At 39.2% G+C, this 22,837-nt stretch overlaps 1 protein-coding gene across 5 annotated transcripts in view; it reads right to left on the bottom strand.

The window, feature by feature from the left end:
* Positions 1 to 22,837, bottom strand: part of nfic (nuclear factor I/C) — a 479,978-nt gene that overhangs the window by 143,988 nt on the left and 313,153 nt on the right. For all 5 annotated transcript variants that reach the window (XM_043721115.1, XM_043721114.1, XM_043721116.1 and 2 more), the window contains exons 7-8: positions 3,816 to 3,944; positions 306 to 493 (exon numbers count right to left, since the gene is read on the bottom strand). In XM_043721115.1, coding sequence (XP_043577050.1) covers positions 306 to 493; positions 3,816 to 3,944 — 317 coding nt within the window. The remainder of the gene's footprint in view (positions 1 to 305; positions 494 to 3,815; positions 3,945 to 22,837) is intronic.

Raw genomic sequence — 22,837 nt, 5'->3', positions numbered from 1 at the left:
TAAATTGACCAGAAAATGAATAGTGCAATATTTTAAACTCCAATATGAAATGCTGGCAACCACTATATAATATCTTTATCTGAGAATATGGGACTTCTTTCGTATATATTCAGTCATATTCTCTGATACCATGGAGGAAGTGGAAAATTTTAACAATCAACTTGGAAGGATGCTTCAAAAACAGGCTATTTTATTTTACAAACTTTTATTTATTCCTTACATCCTTTTAAATCACAGAACTAGGTTTACTTTTACTTTTTTCATCACAGTGCATTCGAGAAATTTGTAAGTAAGTTTACTCTTACCGGGCCTGGTTGCTGATTGGATGAGTCACAGGCAAGTGAGACCAGATCCTTAAGAGGGTCTGGTGGATTGAGATGTGGTGGGAACCGAATTGTTGTGTGAGGGAAGTAACCTGAAGCACTCTGGGGAAGGATGGAGGTTGTTGGAAAATGCAAAGATGAAGAGGCATGCGGACTTCGTGATGTAAGACCTGTAAATGCATAACAGAATAGATAATGTGCTTCAAACTACATTATACTGTGAAGAGAAGTTTTTAAAAATCAAATCTTCCATTTATTTATATTCTGAGTATTGAAGATACAAGTGGTTTACTTTTTCTGCTCACACATCTTTGCTTGTGACAAAAGTTTGCCACAGTTTATGTTTTGCTGTGACAAACATTTACTGCTTATCATCAACACAAGTCAATATTTTAAATGAGATTATCATCAAGTTTAAAATATATTTTTAAAAATTTGCTCATTGTGAGAGCGAGGCAAAGTAAACAGCTTTTCACTCTATACTTGTACTAAGTTCCATTTTTGAGAATATTGTACGGTAGCTGTATCTGAAAGATTGCCTCAACAGAAAATGGGAACCTTCACAAAAACATAGGTAATTTAAAAAAAAAGTTTTAAAATCTAACTGTCAATACAGGCCAGCCCCATTGCAAACTTGGGAGCTTACTGTGGCAGCAGTTCTAATAAAAGATCATAGTCTTGGAATATCTCTCTCCAACGATGTTGCCAACCTCCTGATTATTTCCAGCACTTGCTGTTTTCTTTCATGTAAAAGTAAGTGGTTGTTACAAGATAAAGTGCACTCTCGCTGACAATATCCAATGTATCAGTGAGGATGTTGGCAGTACATCTCCCCATCAATGGGGAAAATATATGATGGGGCCACAGGCAGTTTAGCATTAGTCTAAAATAACATTTATTTCTGTTCAATTCAAGATTGCATGCTCATAATGCATTCAGTTCAGTACTTCAACACCAACTCATATGTAGCACCTTTAAGAAAATGAGAAGCCCAAATGTACTTCATAGGAATGATATTGAACAATGTTTGACTCTAAGGACAGATGAATGAAAGCTCATGTAAGGAGTTGCTGAATAAAGAGACCTTGGAGTGCAGGTTCATAGCTTCTCGAAAGTGGAGTCGCAGGTAGATAGGATAGTGCAGGCGGCATTTGGTATGCTTTCTTTTACTGGTCAGAGTATTGAGTACAGGAGTTGGGAGGTCATGTTGCGGCTGTACAGGACATGAGTTAGGCCACTGTTGGAATATTGCATACAATTCTGATCTCCTTCCTATCGGAAAGATGTTGTGAAACTTGAAAGGGTTCAGAAAAGATTTACAAGGATGTTGCCAGGGTTGGAAGATTTGAGCTATAGGGAGAGGCTGAACAGGCTAGGGCTGTTTTCCCTGGAGTGCTGGAGACTAAGGGGTGACCGTATAGAGGTTTACAAAGTTATGAGGGGCATGGATAGGATAAATAGACAAAGTCTCTTCCCTGGGGTGGGGAGTCCAGAACTAGAGGGCATAGGTTTAGGATGAGAAGGGAAAGATATAAAAGAGACCCAAGGGGCAATGTTTTCACACAGAGTGTGGTACGGGTATGGAATGAGCTGCCAGAGGAAGTGGTGGAGGCTGGTACAATTGCAATATTTAAGAGGCATTTGGATGGGTAGATGAATAGGAAGGGTTTGGAGGGATGTGAGCCGGGTGCTGACAGGTGGGACTAGATTGGGTTGGGATATCTGGTCGGCATGGACAGGTTGGACCGAAGGGTCTGTTTCCATGCTGTACATCTCTATGACTCTAAGAGTAGGTTTCAAGGAATGCCTTAAGGGAGATGAAAGAGGTAGAAAGGCAGAGAGATTCTTGAAGGAGTTTCCAAAATCTAGGACTTTAACGAGGCCACTTTTGGGATGCTTAAGAGAGTGTCAAAAAAAGTGGCGCTGCAAAAGCACAGCAGGTCAGGCAGCATCCAAGGAGCAGAAGAGTCGACATTTCGGCAAAAGCCCTTCATCAGGAATGTGGAGGAGAACTTCTTCAAGATGGACACCCTTGGAAGAGGCTTCGCAGCAAGGTTTTCAACAACCAGGAGAGAATAAGGGTTGGAAAAGTACCCATGTGTTGGAGGGTTTTGGAGCACAACCAGACTAACCAGAGACACAGGGGTGAGAAAGATAGAGATTGGAAAGCAAAGATGCGAATTTTAAATATCGAGGCTTTGCTTAACTGAGAGCCAATGTAGATCAGAGAGCATAAAGGTAATTGGTGAAAATGACTTCATGCAAATTAAAACCCCAGCAGTGGAGGTTTGGATGACTCTGCACATAGTGAGGGCAGAATGAAGAAGGTTAGCCAGGAGTGCACTTAAATAGCCAAGTGTAGGGTTAACAAGGACATAGAAGAGAGTTTCAGCAGCAAATGAACTGAGGCAAAAGAACAGTGGAATGATGGCAAGAAGTGTTTTTAGTATCTAAAGCAACAAGATCACTTGGAGCCATCTGTACAGAAAAGGATAAATACTGAAGGGAAAAATCCTTTCAGTAATAACATGCATGAAGCAGAATGTTTAAGCAATAAAATTTTATCTGAATTGTGTTAAATTGCTCAACAGACTGTATCCACATAAAAATGCACTTTATGTTAAATAATTACAACTAGAAAGATACTTCAAGACCACACCAATCGTTTTTGAATATTCCCACGTTTATTTTATTTTTTCTCAAAACTGAAATCTAAATAATAATTGAAGGGTAAGTACATGTGCCGATACCGTGGCCAAACATCAGTCAATAGAATGGAAAGTTGAATGGGGTATAAATCAGGCTGTACATGAACCACTGTCTAATCCATACTTCTTCCCAAATCAGATTTTACCCAGAGTACTGCAGTGTTACTGGAAAATGTTTGAAGTTGTGATTATTTGATATATTGCAAGAAGTTTAGAATAATGACTGTTGGCAATTACACTAGAATGTTATTCTGTTTCTGGCTCATTTCAAATAATTCCCATAAATGTTTGATTCTCTTACAGGTTTTTACATACATGCTAAAATAAAGAACTGAAAACATTAGGACAAAGACTAATTAGGTTTGAGAAACAATCTTTGTTATTTATAAAGACAGGATGATTAAGATATTTCAAACTGTCTAACTTGCTGCTGTTTGTCAATTCTAAACATGTTAAATCAACCCATTTGTATGAACAGTGAATCAGTATTCACAAGGCATAATCAGTTTTATATTATTGCTCGTTTCAATTTCTCTCTAACAGGCAAGCATTATGGGTTAGCGTTTCCAAAGAAGGCAATCTGTTTACCCTGCAAAATCTTTCCAATAATTTAATAGATTTATTCCCCTATAGACATTTCATGAAAGTAGACTAGGTATTGATTAGCTTAATTGAAAATGTTTGTTGTTACACAAAATGATGGCACTCAAAAAAATAACAAATAATACAATCACGCTTTTTTGAGACTCTTTATTTCAGAAAGTAACTTTAACTGTTTGCTTACCGCTGTGGACAGCAATCACAGGACGGTGGTGCTGTGTGAAGCTACTCAATCGTGAAGAGGAGTCTTGTGGAGATGGGCTATTAAATGGAGATTTGTCCATCTCAGTCTTCTTCACTGTAGGGGAGATACCTAACAGAAAATACAGCAGCACAGTGTCAATACTTCACATTCACTCAATTCTTTCTTTATCAGTGTTCCCCTCTGCTGATAAAGCAGGAAAAGAAATCTCAAAACACAACATGAGTATCTACAGCAACAGATGCAAAATAGAAGTTTAGGTTGCAAATAATTGCGACAGATAATGCAGTCCATGAACAGGAGCGGGGGGGAGGTGGGGCTCTCCTTGGCAAAGTCAATGAACATTGAAACTTGAACAAAGCAATCAGAAAGTTATTGCTGAATTACCCTTCATTTTGCCAAATATGAGAGGGTTTTGTTCACAAGATTAAAAACTCATTCATTTGTAATATTGAATATGCTGAAGTACAATTAAAGGATTATTTGAAGTGTTTCATTTCAACAATTCTTTAGTTGTAGACATTTATCTATTACATTTTGCCCTGAAAAGTGATTGGAAGTCTTCAACTCCAATTAATACTGAAACTGCTTCCCTAGTGTCAGAGTAACTTAATCTCAAGATGCCTTTCCTGCGTCCCTGTCCGTGCCCTGAAAATAGATTAAAAAACCTTTCTACAAAAATTCCACAAAAACCTTCCTTCTCAATCTTTCAGGCCTTTCCTTTAGTGACTATCTTTGTCAATGATTTAAGGACAGGTCTGGCAGCATATGTGGGAACAATAGACTGGTGAGCCTGACATCAGTGGTGTGCAAGTTGTTGGAGGGAATTCTGAGGGACAGAATGTACATGTTTTTGGAAAGGCAAGGACTGATTAGGGATAGTCAACATGGCCTTATGCATGGGAAATCATGTCTCACAAACTTGATTGAATTTTTTGAAGAAATAACAAAGAGGATTGATGAGAGCAAAGCGGCAAATGTGATCTATATGGACTTCACTAAGGCGTTCGACAAGGTTCCCTATGGGAGACTGGTTAGCAAAGTTAGATCTCACGGAATACAGGGAGAACTAGCCATTTGGATACAGAACTGGCTCAAAGGTAGAAGACAGAGGGTGATAGTGGACTGTTGTTTTTCAGACTGGACGTCTGTGACCAATGGAGTGCCACAAGGATCAGTGCTGGGTCTACTACTTTTCATCATTTACATAAATGATTTGGATGTAAGCATAAGAGGTACAGTTAGTAAGTTTGCAGATGACACCAAAATTGGAGGTGTACAGGACATTGGTTAGGCCACTGTTGGAATATTGCGTGCAGTTCTGGTCTCCTTCCTATCAGAAACCTGAAAGGGTTGTGAAACTTTAAAGGGTTCAGAAAAGATTTTCAAGAATGTTGCCAGGGTTGGAGAATTTGAGCTATAGGAAGAGGTTGAACGGGCTAGGGCTGTTTTCCCTGAAGCGTCGGAGGCTGAGGGCTGACCATTATAGAGGTTTATAAAATCATGAGGGGCATGGATAGGATAAATAGACAAAGTCTTTTCCCTGAGGTTGGGGAGTCCAGAACTAGAGGGCATAGGTTTAGGGTGAAAGGGAAGAGATATAAAACAGACCTAAGAGACATTTTTTCTCGCAGAGGGTGGTACGTGTATGGAATGAGCTGCCAGAGGATGTGGTGGAGGCTGGTACAATTGCAACATTTAAAAGGCATCTGGATGGGTATATGAATATGAAGGGTTTGGAGGAATATGGGATGGGTGCTGGCAGGTGGGACTAGATTGAGTTGGGATATCTGGTCGGCATGGATGAGTTGGACCAAAGGGTCTGTTTCTGTGCTGTACATCTCCATGACTCTATGACAGCTGGTGAGGTAGTTCCCATTCAAAACAAATGGGTGCGTGGTGCATCCATTTTCACTGGCAAGTTTTGGGTCTCAATCAGGATATTCAGTGGGAACATCTGAGGTATACAGCCTCATTAAAATATTTAAATGTGAGATCTTCCTCTTAAGAGCAAGTTGGTTGCCCCAGGTCCCCCCCATTCCCCAATTCTCTCCTCACAAATTAATCTGGAAGTGAGAGGGTGCAAAATTGTGTTGGCGTTCAGATATTTTTCCATTTTAACACACTACCTCATTCAAGCCTATATGTTCTTGAGATTACATTCCCCCAGTAAAAGATAAACTCGTGTACAGGGCTGCTCTCTCATTAGAGAGATAGTTGGTGATGGTTTAAGCGGAGGAAAACCACACCTCAGGAGAGGGGAGAATTGAAAATGAAGTCCTATCATGGATGGTGTGGTAACTGAACCTATGTAGCTACCCAATCTCATAAGTAGAAGAGTTGGAGTGTGAGGAATTACTGAGTAGGATACCTTTGGGCTTGTTTTTGTGATAATTACTATTTCAAATTTATGGAAATAGTCTGGATTCACAAACTCAACAGAAACTAGTAAAATTTGCAGGTGATACTAAACTAGGAAGATTAGATTAGATTAGTTACAGTGTGGAAACAGGCCCTTCGGCCCAACAAGTCCACATCGACTCTCCAAAGAGCAACCCTACATTATCCCTTCACCTAACACTAAGGTCAATTTAGCATGGCCAATTCACCTAACCTGCACATTTTTTGGACTGTGGGAGGAAACCGGAGCACTGGAAGGAAACCCACACAGACACGGGAGTGTGCGCAAACTCCACACAGACAGTTGCCTGAGGCACGAATTGAACCCAGGTCTTTGGCACTGTGAGGCAGCAGTGCTAACCACTGTGCCACCGTGTCGCCCCAAAAAGAAACTGGAATTGTAATTGTCTGCTTAGAAGTATATAATGAGCTGGGGAAATTGGTAAATCGGAAGAAAAAGGACAGATAAAATTTAGTGCTGACTCAGGAATGCAAACAGATGATTCCATGAATGGTCTTGAAATAGTTAGGAATGAAAATGCAAGAGACTTAGGTGTCTAAGCAGACTAATTGCTTAGCAATCAAAACAATGAATAGAATGTTGAACTACATGCCTAAAATAATTTATGATAAATGAAAGGATATAATGATGCTGCAATATTTTTGTGGTCAGCCAAATAAAAGCAAAAGATTCCAAATGCCAAAAACTGCACTGAAAACTGAAAAGTCTGGAGAAACCCGGCTGGTTTGGCAGCTTCTGTGGAGAGACACAGTTAACAAATCGAGTGCAATATAGTTCTTCTTCAGAGCTGGTCAGACTTTATTGCAAATTCTGCTTCCAGTTCTTGAGTCAAGCATCAAATAAGGCATTCAAGTGCAGTTAAGTGTAATGAAACTTATCCTGAATATCAGGGATCTGCATCATTAGGTAAAACTGGAGAACTGTTGTGGAGCAGAGGAAGTACTTCTTCCCTTCTCTATCCAGACAATAATTTAACAGAGAAGATCACACCCCAATTATAGGACCTGGATAATTTCCATGCCACCGACATCAAAGAGACAAAAATTAAGTTGGTTTTACAATGGCTGAGCATTTTGGGCCAGATTGTGGCCCAGATATTAAAGGTGAAAGTAACTCCCATGGAATTTTCAGCCCCTTACAATTGCTCAAGTATACACAATTAAAATAGGATAAAGCAGAGAACAAGTAACAGAGACAGAATGGAGTTTCATGGGTTGCAGTGAGCCAGTATCAGAAACTTCATACATAACTTGGACTACTGTTTGAATTCCCATGTGTTAAATAATGTAATGCTTCTATCATTATAAAAATGTCTAGCTTCGAAATGACTGCGAACATTGCAATCAGAGATCTGACAACAGAGTTAAAATCTCATCTGTTTAAAATTGATCATAAGGAACCAACACCTGGTACCTCACCAGAACTGACATTGTGAACGTAGCATTCAACTTTACAATTGGTTTTCCTTGTCAAGCAACAAATCTTACAAGGACTAAAATTAAGGCTCACTGGCATCTTTACCAATTCATGCTAGAGTCAGGATATAAATTTCAAAGAGCAGCCTAACTTGTTTAAAGGGCACTGAAGCAATTATTTATTTGCAAATGAGAAATAAGTAACAAATAATTTTGCAGAATATTTTTGAGAAGAAGCCTGTTACAATCTCGATTTAAAAGCATTCAGCTTTCTTAAGGCTGTCAGATGGCTGAAGGAATCTTAGCACAGTAATCAAAAACAAATATCAGAACCCTCCAAGTCTACATCTTTGAAAGTTTATTTATCCTACCTCTATTAGATAACATATATAGAAACCAAACATTTACTCATGTTGATCCTGTCAACACAGATTTATGTAACAAAGGAGATTCTTTGCATACAGTAATGATGATTGGCCTCAATCCTCACACAGCAATGGACTACCTAAATCTTAATGCATCAACAACTACAGAACACTGAATACCAGTTGAGGCGTGCAGATCACAAATAGTACTTAATCCACAATTTTGGGCTTTAACCATATATAAAGCAAGACATTTGACTATCTTCCAGCTCTATGTTAAAATTTTCATTATGAAGGGGGTGCTGTGTCCCAACCTCGAAACTGGATTACTAATCTGTGTGCTCTCTGTATGATCTAAACAACAAATATAGGTAGGTTTCTTTTAGATAGATATCCGGGAATATTTATTAAAAAAACCTGTAACATGGCTGGTAGAAGTGAGGACACCTTAGAGTGAGAGGCAGAAAATAAATCTTTAGAAATACAAATTGTTGATGGGACTAAAAGCATTTCTAGTGAGCATTAGCTGATCTGTATTGTTTCTGCAGCATGGCCTGACTCATTCTTAAATGGACGAACATTTACAACACTGTCAGAGGTCGCAGAAAGAAAAGACTCAAGGGAATAAGAGCCATCCTAACTAAGTCAAAATTTGCTTTACTTTGTTTCAAATATGGCTTTGTTGGAAGTGATGTAACTGTTAAGTTTACGTATTTGCATTTTGGTATTTTTTGCTGTGAGTTTGGGTTCTTGGAATCAGAGTTGGGTATGTGGGTTTTTCTATGCATTTGGAATTGACAATTGACCTTTGTGAGCAAAGAAAAATTACAGTATTCATAATTCTGAGAGAGGTTACCCAGAGTACATAGGGAACTATCCAGAGAACTTTCCAAATGGATTCAGTTTGTGCTGGGAAGTCAATCCAGAGAGAAGTATATTTCAAGCTCAGTCATGCGGAGAAATCTTTTGATACAGCAGAATTTCAAAGAAAAAGAGTTTAAAGAAATAAAATGATCTTAGAGTAACAAATTATTGCAAGTCATTTTTCAAAGTGTTGGAGACACAGCTACTTGAAAAGAAGTGAAGTTTTTGAAGTTTAAAAGAGAAGCAGCAGGGTTCAGTACAGTGTGGCACTCAATGGAAACACATCAGGAGCACAATAATAAAGAAGAGTTATCTACAGTCCAGCAAATGTCTTGAAACCTTAATAATTTCAAGCCCATTAAAACAAACAGAAAAATCTCATTCTGGGAAATTAACTGGGCTGAGTCTTGCTGGAAGTTCTTGGAATTACAACAATATTTGTAAGTTATATCATGCTATGATACTTTCCATTGTGTGCTAAAATCTTTGTTTATGTATTACAAAAGTAGTATATTCCCTTGCTTATCTCCATTTCTTTTGTTCTTAAACTTTTATTTTACAGTTACAACAAAGATTGTGAAGTATCTCCACAGAGGCCGGTCTCCCGTCACCAAGTCACCCACCCTTTGCTTACTTGTGGACAGTCCTTGACACTGATCCAGCTCCTTCAGAGCCAGCTCGCAGAGTGACCAGGATGTCTGACACTCCTGTCCTTATCTGTCAGCCAGGGCTCCCTGATTGGACCAGATTAACAGCCTCAATCAGGGAACACATATTCTATGAGGTCCACCTGGCTGACCACGTTACAATCACTACAGAATGCAACATTTGTGTGCTTATGATTCAGTAAAAGATCACCTTGATAAAAAAAAGAAATGATCTAGCCAGCCATGTTCCTGTCAGGAATCTGACTTCTCTCGTACTTTCATCAGCTGCATGTTCCCCCATAACACTTGGGGCCATATGATCATTAATAATTGGGCTTCATCATCTGCAGTCTTTAAATCAACGATTAAGAACTTGTGCTGAGACATAAGTCAGTTGTGTTGTGGGGGTGGTTTACTGCATGCCAACTGAAAATGGTTTTAAGTGATGTTTGCCAAAGTGAAGGATATAAAACTGGATTATTTAAAATCTTTGACTAAAGTTAACCTGAGGGACTTACCAAATAAACTGAAGTCAGAGCAGGATCTCATACAGGTGAGATACTCCAAATGATTATACTCCAAATGAGGGTCAATGTGGACTGGTTGGGCCAAAGGGTCCGTTTCCACATTGTAAGGACTCTAATCTAATTAATTAGTGACATAATTTTTGTACTAAGTTGCTATCAAAGGCCAGGGACAAGAACTTAATCTGATGCTAGCTCTCTGGTCCCTGGAGGTGGAAACTAAATAATTTTACCCTGGAGAGAAACTCACTCATAGAAGTCAATGGTAATTTCAGCTTGTCCCACCTGCCAACTAGAAATTTCAATTGATAAATATTCTGTGTCTCTTGTTATCTCATCAGCTAAAGAACAACATACTTCTTGACCCTATAAGCTTCCCTTCATCAAGCCACAAGTTAACTTCATTAACTTCTGGGTGAGAAGATCCATGGATGACCTTCTCAACTTGCTGGCTAATTAAGGGTTGAAATGTGCTTCTCTCTGATTATTCACATTATCAGTGGGCGGGAAAGGTCGATGGGACTGTGAAATCATGATGACCTGCTTGCCAAGCTGCTGGGCTGGGGGAGTTTTATTGTCCTGCTTTTATGTATTTGTGGGACATGGACATGGTTGGCTGGTCAGCATTTATTGTCCATCCTTCGTTGCCTTTGAGAAGGTGGTGGTGAGTAGCCTTTTTAAACCACTACAGTCCACATGCTGTCGGTTGACCATTAGGGAATGTGTTCCAGGATTTTGGCCCGATGACAGTGAGGAACAATATTTCCATGCTAGGATAGCAATTGATGTGGAGGAGAAATTGCAGGTGGTGGTATTCCCATGTATCTGTTGCCCTCGTCCTTCTAGATGTAAGTGGTCATGGGTTTGGAAGATGCTGTCTAAGGATCTTTGGTGAATTTCTTCAGTGCATCTTGTAGATTGTACACACTACTGCTAATGAGCATTAGTGATGAAGGGACTGGATACTTGTGAATGTAGTGTCAATCAAGTGGACTGCTTTGTTCTCGATGACAGCAAGCTTTTTGAGTGTTGTTGGAGCTGAACCCATCTAGGCAAGTATTTCAACACACTCCTGACCTATGCCTTGTAAATGCTGGACAGGCTTTGGGAAGTCAGGGGATGAGTTACTTGTCACTGCATTCCTCATCTCTGACCTTATCTTGTAGCCGCTGTATTTGTACAGTGAGTCAAGTTGAGTTTCTGGTCAATGATAACTCCAAGGATGTTGACAGTGGGCAATTCAGTGATGGTCTGATTTTCCTTTCCCTGTGGACCCCATCTTGCAACAAGAAGAAGAAGACTGAATTCCTTGAGAAGTAGTCCTTAACTGACAGAGTTTAAGACCATGAAGCTTCTGCTCTCTGACTGACTATCAGCTTCTAGAAACTTGCCCTTTGCTCGCCTGTCTATTGAATACACTATGGGATAAGATAGCATAAGTATAACCTTTCAAAGCCACTCCACAGTGAAGCAACACCGTGGTACTGTTAAATCTTCTGCAAGCCAGCAACGCATTGGTAATGCAAGTTTCCGATATTTATTAAATAAAATGTTACTACCACAACAATCAGGGTAAAGTAATAGAATGCAGTTTCAATCCTGCGATGGGAGATATTGAGTGGTAAAGTATATGAATCACACACAATAGTCTAAGTGAGAAATTTTACATCTTTTTGAAGGCTTAACATGTATGCTTATTACACAGCAGGTCACACAGTTCAGGACCAATGCATACGTGTAACATTTGTCATATTTGCTCATCTGTGCTAATATCTCGATATGTGGTCAATTGCCAAATTTTGCTTGGTAATGTATTAATGAAATGTTTTAGGACATTTTACTATCTTAAAGGTACTAAGTAAATGCAAGTTGCTGTTAATGCCTGTGAGTAGCACAGATGGAATGTGTATTAGAAACAAAATTTATGTTCACAGCTAATTGGAACAAATAATACAGGTACACAGCCAAACCAGAAGATATTAATAGACAAATGTCCAATCCTCTCTGGTAGAAGTAAATAGTAACTAATTTCACCAACATTTGACTAGGCAGAAACAGTACCTTTAAATTTACAAGATTTTCAGGAGTGTCTTGAATGATAATGATGAATTTGTTGGCAATTATAGCTTGCTCCTATCTGCCAATTAGAAATGTAAGTGATTGATTACTTTCTGTCTCTAATGATCTCATCATTTAATTAATAACTTCTTCCTTGAAGTTATGAGCTTTCCTTTGTCAAAAACCTTACCAAATTATTTTTAACTGTCATGATATATAATATTAATGCCATTACCAAATCACTGACTCTACTAAATCCACGAAGATTGCCAACAAAGTATTCAGGCATTGTTTCAGAACTTCACCTTGGATACATGGCAATCCGTTACTTTAGAAAGTAATTGCCTCTTTCATTTTCCCTTGCATTAAAATAATGTTCATTTAAGAGTGGTAACCTGTTTTACATCTTTGGCTAAAAATAGATTTAATCACAAAACCCAATAATTTTTCATAACAGTATCCCTTCCACCCTCTGAGGGTAATGCAATTTCCAATATATGCAAATAACTTTAAAAATTATAAAGCAACATTTACTTAGAGTCGTAGAGTCAGAGAGCATGGAAACATACCCTTTGGTTCAACCAGTCCGTCCGGACCATGTTCCCAAAATAGTACCACCTGCCTGCGCTAGGTCCATATCTCTCCAAATCTTTCCTGTTCATGAACTTATCCAAATGTCTTTTCAATGTTGTAACCATACCTGCATCTACCACTTCCTCTGGCAGTTTATTCTACACACTGATCACTCTCTGTAAAAATGTTGCCCCTCATGTCCTTTATAAATCTTTTTCCTCTCGCCTTAAAAATATGTCCCCTAGTTTTGGACTCCTTCATCCTAGGGAAAAAGATCTTTGTTATTCATCTTAGCTATGCCCCTCCTGTTTTTATAAACCTCAATAAGGTCATCTCTCAACCTCCTACACTCCAGTGAAAAAAGTCCCAGTCTTTCCAGTCCGTTTTTATAACTCAAACTCTTCATTCCCAGCAACATCCTGATAAATCTTTTCTGAACCCTCTCCAGTTTAATAACATCATTCCTATAACAGGTGACCAGAGCTGTACACAGTACTTGAGAAGGGGCCTCACCAACATCCTGTACAACCTCAACTCCTGTATTCAAAGGTCTGAGCAATGAAGGCAAGTATGCTAAAGCCTTGTTAACTATACTGTCCAGCTGTGATGTAGATTTCAAAGAGTAGTGTACCTGAACCCCAGGGTCTCTCTGTTCTACAATACTACCCAGGAGCCTACCATTAATTGTAAAAGTCTACATGTTTGCTTAATTCTGAGCAGTCACTGCTCCCATTGCAATCATTCCCTTTTAATTGTTCAACGTTGGAGATTGTTAGTAGATATGTTCACTTTATATGTTATTCTCCTTTTTGAAATTATTTGCATATTGACTGCTCTTTTTGACAAAAGGTGAAAGAAGAGTTTACACTTATATAAAAGTCAAAAGCATTGTGCTGGTAGTACATAAGGCACAAAAGTCAGAAGTCAAAGGACACCAGGTTATAATCCAACAGGTTTATATGAAATCTCAAGCTTTCAGAGCGCTGTGCTCCGTGTGTGTTGTGTGAATTCTGACCATGTCCACCACAGTCCAACATTGGCACCTCCACATCAAAGCACAAAAGCAATTGAGGTAAGAGAACACAAGTGAGCTTCAATCTGGATCTGACTGCCTGGCCTAACTTAATGACTGATTTACTTTCAAGATACAGTCCTGATGAAAGATTCTGATCTGAAAAGTCAACTACCCTGCTCCTCAGATGCTGCTTGACCTGCTGTACTTATTCCTGCTCCACATTTTATCGATTCTTTCAAGGTATAATGTCAAGCTAAATTGTGCAAGTCCTGTCCTTGTTTGCATTACCAAAATGCAATACCTCACAATTATCCAAATTAAACTCCATCTGCCACTCCTTAGCCCACTAACCTAAATGACCAAGATCTCTTTATAATCTTACATAATCTTCTTGACTGTCTAGTATACCAATCTACACACTTACTAACCATACCTCCTATATTCTCATCCAAATCATTCATATAAATGACAAATAAAAGTGGACCCAATGTGAATCCCTATGGAACACCACTGGTCACAGGCCTCCAGTCTGAAAAACAACCCTCCAACACGACCTTCTGTTTCGTACCATAAAACCAATTTTGGATCCAATTGGCAAACTCATCCTGGATCCCATGTGATCTAACTTTACTAATTAGACTGTCAGCTGCAATCCTGTCAAAGGCTTAATTAAAGTCAAAGTAAACAACTAATACCACTTTGCCCTCATCAGTCTTTTCGATTACTTCATTAAAAACCTCAAGTCAAGTTTGTGAGACACAATTTTCCTTCACAAAACCATGCTGAACATAGAACATAGAACAATACAGCACAGAACAGGCCCTTCGGCCCACGATGTTGTGCCGAACTTCTAACCTAGATTAAGTACCCATCCATGTACCTATCCAAATGCCGCTTAAAGGTCGCCAATGATTCCGACTCTACCACTCCCACGGGCAGCGCATTCCATGCCCCCACCACTCTCTGGGTAAAGAACCCACCCCTGACATCTCCCCTATACCTTCCACCCTTCACCTTAAATTTATGTCCCCTTGTAACACTCTATGAAGGTTTATAAAATCATGAGGGGCATGGATAGAGTGAATAGACAAGGTCTTTTCCCTGCGTATGGGAGTCCAGAACTAGAGGGCATAGGTTTAAAGTCAGAGGGGAAAAATTTAAAAGGGTCTTAAGTAGCAACTTTTTCACACAGAGGGTGGTATGTGTACAGAATGAGCTGCCAGAGGAAGTGGTGGAGGCTGGTACAATTATACCATTTAATAGGCATCTGGATGGGTATATGAATAGGAAGGGTTTGGAGGGATATGGGCCAAGTGCTGGAAAATGGGACTAGATTAATTTAGGATATCAGGTCAGCATGGACAAGTTGGACTGAAGGTCCTGTTTCTCTGCTGTACATCTCTGACTCTATGACTGTATAACTGTAAAAGTAGATGGATGCCCAGGTAGGCTTTGAGTTTGGATGTGCAATTTCACACAAAATTATTCACAACCTCAGTCAGCTAGTTTAAGGACATACGTCAGAGTGGCCACAGCATTTTATTTTGAAAGGAAGAGAGGAAAACCTGACTGAGTCATTGTAACCAGTTTCCAAACATTCCCAAGGTCTAGCTGTGAAACAGCATTGATGGATGTCTGGGAACATGTTTCTAGTCTAACGTCTTCATTAGGGAAGCTTAACTCCTAACGAAGGGAGTATAAGGAAAGTATATTAATCATCAGATAAATAAGTGAAGAGAAATAATTCTAAATAAGGGAATAAAGGAGTAATAACAAAACAGAATTGTTGTTCATATCAACAAGTAAGATCTTTCAATTATCACATTGTATTTTTCTTTTTTTTTGTGACTTAAGAAATGTAATTTTTTTCTCTCTCTATTCTAAAGCTGCTGTCTTGCTTTGAATGATTACACCAGTAAGCTAGTCTACAGTTGTCTTGTTGAAATGGCCTTTATTTACATGAAATAGAATTTCCTCTCCATCACTATGATTCTTTACTTCCAACCCCCTTTTACCTGCTTCTTGCTTAATAGATACCATTACAGCTAAGTTTTTCCTTTATCCTCTTCTGATGAACAGGCTTTGAATTACAACTTTGATTCTGTTTCTGTCTCCACAAATGCTGACTATTTCAAGTGTTTTCTGATTTTAGTTTAGATGATCAGTATCTTATATTTGTTTTGAGATAGAGAGCTTACCAAAGGTTTGATTGCGAAGGCCTCACAAGGCACCTTCCACTTAAGTTACATCAGACTTGTAAGGCAAGACCTACCCTTCACAAATCCGTGCTGGCTGTCCCTAATCAAGCAGTGTCTTTCCAGATACTCATAAATCCTATCCCTCAGTACTCTTTCCATTACTTTGCCTACCACAGAAGTAAGACTAACAGGCCTGTAATTCCCGGGGTTATCCCTATTCCCTTTTTTGAACAGGGGCACAACATTCGCTACTCTCCAGTCCCCTGGTACCACCCCCGTTGCCAGTGAAGACGAAAAGATCATTGCCAACGGTACTGCAATTTCCTCTCTTGCTTCCCACATAATCCTAGGATATATCCCGTCAGGCCCGGGGGACTTGTCTATCCTCAAGTTGTTCAAAATGTCCAACACATCTTCCTTCCTAACAGGTATCTCTTCTAGCTTGACTATCCCTAATCAAGCCTTGCCTCTCCAAATGCATGTAAATCCTATCTTTCAGAATCACCTTCAACAACTTACCTATCACTGATGTCAGACTCACAGGTCTATAGTTTCCAGGCTTCTCCTTCCAGCTTTTCTTAAACAATGGCACAATATTATCTACCCTCCAGTCCTCATTGGCATACAGTAGTCAATTTTGCAGGAAAATAAGTTCTAACACTTTTTAAAATTAAAGATAGTTGTTTGTACACCTTCACTAAAATATAGTTTTTTTCTCCCAAATGTCCAAAAATGCCACAATTAGAATACAGTTTGCATAGTGTTCTTTGCACTGAATGTAACATGTGCTTCAGGTCCTGCAATCTTTATGCACTGAAAATGTTATGCATGTTAGAAAGCTATAGACCATACCTTGGAAAAGTGTGTCAATAAATATTTAATATAAAGTAGGATTTCATGTTAATTACCCTCTTGCTGTATCAATAGCTAACAGTGGAATGCATATGTCTATTATTGTACTTGGCATTATCCATCCCAGTATCTTCGATGCTTTTCTGTTTCGATGGAATCCTTAGTAATTCAAGTTTTGCAGCTTTTGCCTAGTCAGCTATGATGCTGGTTTACTGGTTATTTTTCAAGGCCTAGAAAATCTGTCTGGTCATGACAAAGCAGACTCATTAAAATATTTTATTAGTCATACTGGTCTTTAGGAAAGGGTTGGCTGTCTGTCCCTTGTCCTGCCTCAGTCAAATCCCATAAGTCGACAGACAAGTATTAGGCTCAAAGTTTGTCTTGCTTTAACAACTTGACCCAAACATGCATTTCAGGTGTTAACTTTCAGCCTCTAAGTCCTATCTGCCCAATAGGAAATGCAACAAGGCTTGACATTCAATGCCGAATGGGAAATTGTGAAGAATGATAGGCATATCAGAGCTTTTCAGTCTTGAAAAAGGTACATTATGAAGGGACAGCTGAATCCAGATTGTTAGTATATTGAATCAATAATGTTTATAGATGTGGAGCAAAGAGTTAACTGCACATTTACTTTGGGAATCATTGTGTCATTATTTCCCTCAGGAAGTCTGGAAATTCAACTTCAGTAGAATTTTGCGTTGACAGGTTCCCTCATCAGAAGTCATCCTGACTGGCAGGCTTGACTTCAAGTCAGTTGGGATATGATCCTTTTTTGTGTAAAAACCTTTTTACTTTTTTCCCAACTGGAAAGTCAATGGCTAATAGTAGAAAATCATTCCCCATGAGTTTCTTTTTCACATAAGCCAAAAATAGCAAACCAGATGTCTGAGTATTTGATGTTCTGATTGGCTACAGCACAATATACACAGTTTTAGCGAAGAGATACAGTAAATAGTTTTTGCTTTACTGTGGATCAAATTACTTTACCTTTGCGTTTTTCCCATTGCATCTAACATAGAATTCCAAAAGTGTGAACACAGGCCCTTTGGCCCAAGTCCACACCAACCCTCCAAAAAGTGTCCCACTCATTCCCCAATTCTATTACTCTATGTTTCCCCTGACTAATACACTAACCTACAAATCTCTGAACACTATGGGCAATTTAGCTTGGCCAATTCACTCAACCCTCACATCTTTGGATTGTGGGAGGAAACTGGAGCACCCAGGGGAACCCCACCGGGATGGGGAAGAATGTGCAAACTCCACACAGACAGTCACCCGAGACTGGAATCAAACCTGGGTCCCGGGTGCTGTGAGGCAGCAGTACTAACCACTGAACCACCGTGCCACCCATATCAGATGAGAAACTGAATTAGAATCATACAGCACAGTAGGAGACCATTCAGCCCATCATAACTGCATCAACTGCTTAAAAGAACTATTCTATTAGTTCACAAAAATAAAACCAAAAACTGCAGATGCTGGAAATCTGAAACAGAAACAGAAATTGCTGGAGAAACACAGCAGGCAGCATCTGTAGAGAGAAAGCAGAGTCAACATTTTGGTCCTTCTTCAGGGTCACTGCTTTCTCTGCACAAATTCTACCAGACCTACTGGGTTTCTTAAATCCATAAAGTTTAGGTACTGTTCCTACTGCCAGTGGAATTTTTGTCTTATTTATCAAAATCACCCACAATTTTGAACTCCTCCAATAATCGCCCTTTACTTGTTTTAAGAGGAACAAGTCCCCATTTCTCAAGGTCTTCTATGGCCCTATAAGTGCATATTTGCCTTTGTTTATATTTCAGCTCCTCCAATGGCAGTATATTATATAAAGGGCAGATGATGGGGTCGTGGGGAGGGGAATTACGAGAAAGCCAGTAGCATTTCTTTGCTCATTTGCAGGTAATGACATTCCCCCTCCCCCAGTAAGATAGCTGTTTGACCTAGCAACTTGCAACTCCTCCCTATCTGTCACTTCCACTTTCTGCTTCCAGTGAAATGCCTTTGAACCTAACCAGCTAAGCACTTGTTAATGAAAGGCTAATTGGGTCTGTCTAGACAGGAAAACAAAACCCCACAATAATCCCAACCACCTGCTGGGCCAATCACTTCAGGGCTAAAGTTACAACCTTCTCCTGGCCTTGAGGTCAAAGGGATTTACCACAGTATATAAAATCTCAGCACTTGTTACATTTCCGCATTGACTCCTGACCCTTCAGTATCTCAGTATTAAAGAGAGGTTACTTCAAAATGGCTTTATTCTAGTCCGCTGAAACTCCATTTAATGTAAAGATGGCTAATTTACAATCTTCTAGCTGTCAGAGATAACCAACTGTGAATCGCAAGCTAAAGTATACATATATCAATTTACATCAACTCTACTAATACTGGTTCTTTGTTTCTCTGACAAATCTTTCTGATTCAAATTTTTCTTGAAAACGTTCTCAGACTCGAACTTTTGACAAAAAATTATTTGAGAGTGCCTAAATGTTAGTAACCCACTTCAATCATTCAAAATCTGGTGAAATATTGGAAGTTAAGGTTGTTCCATGGGCATTTTTGTGGAATGACTGTAGATTTAATCTGCTCCTATCAACTGCACATCCACTGCCAACAAGGCAACCTCCTTATCCCAACTCCCATCTAAAATTGCAGCAGATATCAATCTATGGTTCTGCTACCAGTGTTACTGATTTGATATTCATGTGGTTCTGTATAAAAGTCTAATCCAGTGCACCTGATGAAATGCACCAATCAAACAATACACATTGTAAGCATAAAAATAACTGTACCTATTATAAAGAAAGGCTTGCATTTATATAGCGAGTTTTCACATCCTCAGGATATCCCAATCTCTAAACAAATGAATACTTTTTAAAGCACAGTCACTGTCACATAATAAACTGCACACAAAAAGCTCAAACAAACAATAATGGAATACAGTTATAGAGTAAGACATCATGGAAACAGGCCCTTCAGCCCAAACTGATCCATGCTGACCACAGTGCCCACTCAGCTAGTTTCAATTGCCCACAATTGTTCCATATCCCTCTAAACCCTTCCCACCCAGGTATCTATCCAAATATTTTTTTAAATGTTGCTATTGTACCTGCTTCAACCACTTTTTCTGGCAGCCCATTTCATAAATGCATCACTCTCTACATGAAGCAGTTGCCCCTCAGGTCCTTCCTAAATCTTTCTCCTCTCACCTTTAACCCATGCCTTCTAGCTTTCAATTCCCCATCCCTGGAAAAGGACTATATGCATTCATGCTATCTATGCCCCTCATAATTTTATACACCTCGATAATGTCACCCCTCATTCTCCTATTTTCCAAGGAATAAAGTCCTATTCTGGCCAACCTCTCCCTATAACTTAGGTCTACTAGTCCTGGAAACATCCTTGTAAATCTTCCTTGCACTTTTTCCAGTTTAACCATGTCTTTTGTACAATATGGTGACCAAAAGTGTATATAATACTCCATAAATGGTAATGCTGATTGAGAGATAACGTTGGCCAGGATAGTGAGGGAATCTTCTTGTCCTTCAAAATCATACTGTAGTATCTTTTACATCCATCTGAGAGTACCTCAGTTTAACATCCAATCTGCAAATGTTGGCCAGTGCACAGGGGAGAACTCCCCAGCATTTCTTACATCCACCTGAAAATGCAGACAGGACCTTGGTTTTGCATTTCTGCCAAAAAGTGGCACTTGCACAGTATTACGCTGGGAATGTCAACCTGGCCATGTTGTGACGGTACGTACCTTTAAGAGGGACTTATTCTGTCCTGTTTCTCTTGAAGAGAGGTGTTGTGAACCTTATACAGAGGTGTCTGCTCCATGGAAAGCAAGAGTAAATAGCTTTGTTTTTTAAAAAAATTAGATAGAAAAATCATGAGTAGGAGGACTTAGGCTCATATAGTTTTAGTTGTTACTTTCAGTTGTTGAAGTTGGGATTTTGGAGGTGAAGCTACTAGATACCACATAATGTCTGCAGCAGCAGAGAGACAATGTTCTCTCTCTCTGCTGCAATCGGCGTTCCTTCTCCTGGAGTGAAGGAAACAGCAAGTAATGGAAATCTGTTTTGCTGAATTTGCCTTTGCCAAGGGTGTGTTGATGGGATGATGCTATTTTTGGACAGTTGATGAGTTGTAGTTAATAAATATATATTATTTGTCAAGTATTTCTATAGAGTGAAAACATGTCAATTCTTCTTCTTTGTTTGTTTTTTAACTACAATTGCCTTTAAATAAGATAAAAGTTGGGGTTGAGGCTATCTCCTTGGTATGTTTTGAGTAGGTTTAGTCTGGTCTATAACAATGTGTTCAAGTTTCTTGAGTGGGACTCAAGACTAAAACCTTCTAACTTCGAGGTGATCACTGAATTGTAACAGGAATGATGAGCTTAACTAATTGATCTCTTTGATCCAATGTTTAGATCTTCAGAACGAGAACAAGAAGTTCTGACAAGGTGCTACAATTAAAGATAAACAAAAACATTGAAAGGTTTGAAAAAAATCAGTGATCATCTAAGTATTAGAGTATGAACTGTACAATTGGGCAATCACTGGATGTTTTAACATATTTCACATTATGAATGAATCCATACTTTGTCAGATGCGAACTGGGAAGATAAAAGCTAATTATAGCACCAGCATTTACTTATACAAAGCCTTTAACTTGTGTAAACATTTCAAGTTATTTCAACAGCTGTGCAACTGTCTGTGTGGAGTTTGCACATTCTCCGGGTGTCTGCGTGAGTTTCCTCCGGGTGCTCCGGTTTCCTCCCACTGTCTAAAGGCGTGCAGGGTAGGTGAATTGGCCATGCTAAATTGCCCCATAGTGTTAGGTGAAGGGGTAAATGTAGGGGAATGGGTCTGGGTGGGTTGCTCTTCGGCGGGTCGGTGTGGACTTGTTGGGCGAAGGGCCTGTTTCCACACTGTAAGTAATCTAAAAATACTGAATCGGAATTGAGGGAGGAATTGGTGAGATAAACAAAGGCATGACTTAAGGGTTAAGTTTTTAAGTAGCATTTAAATGAACTGGGACATAATTGATGCAAATGTAACATTGGAAGGCACACAATTTTGTTTTAAATGGCATGCTTTGCAATGTTTTTTACATTGATCAAATTTAAAGTCTACCTTTTAAAAACGGAAGTTCTCAGTTGATAATTTTGTTTTTAATGAAGTGGTTTTAAAGATGTGCACTTGATCAAATTGAGCTGACTAATGAAATCTGGATTGCGGCTCTGCCTTAAACTACCAAGACAAGAAGAAGGATTTAGTATTTGCCTTTCAATCACCAATCACTTTCGTTATGTTCTTGGTTAAAATCAGGAATAAAATGTTTAATATCCTTCAGGTCAAGTGAGGCTCAGGTCAGAAACAGAAAGGAGTGTAACATCATCAGCCGTGGCAAACAATTGCCAAACTGATTTATAAGACTATACCTGCAACAAAAATCCAATAAATGACAGATGCACACATTAGTGTTAATCACTCATTTTCCTGATCTGCAGCGTAATATTTTGTAGAGCATTGAATTACAGGAACCTTAGATCCTATCGATCCAGAAACACTGCACTTCTTAAAAAAATGCTACTCTTTATTTGGTGTGCACTTGACAGCAAACAGCATCACCCAGACATCAGTGTCTCAGGTGTCTGAATCTCTATCACAGTTTTGCTGAAGGAGGGCACTACGGAGGTCTCGAGCAGTGAGGCAATATAGGCAGAAACAGGAAGGGTACAGTAATAAAAATGAGGCTGTACTACAGGTCTCCCAATAGCGATAGAGGTACAAATATGTGAACAGATTGTGGAAAAATGTAGGAGCAACAGGATGGTGGTGATAGGAGATTTTAATTTTCTCAACAATGACTGGGATTCATGGATTCACTTAGTGTTAGAGGTCTAGATGGAGCAGAATTTGTAAGGAGCATCCAGGAAGGAGAGGGACCGTATTGTTGAAGAGAGAGTGTGAAACGGACTGATAAGCTAGAGGAGATACTTGTTAGGAAGGAAGATGTGTTGGACATTTTGAACAACTTGAGAATAGACAAGT

This window comes from Chiloscyllium plagiosum, chromosome 31, assembly GCF_004010195.1.
Source record: "Chiloscyllium plagiosum isolate BGI_BamShark_2017 chromosome 31, ASM401019v2, whole genome shotgun sequence".
Taxonomy (NCBI): domain Eukaryota; kingdom Metazoa; phylum Chordata; class Chondrichthyes; order Orectolobiformes; family Hemiscylliidae; genus Chiloscyllium; species Chiloscyllium plagiosum.
This window is presented reverse-complemented; position numbering and strand designations above follow the sequence as displayed.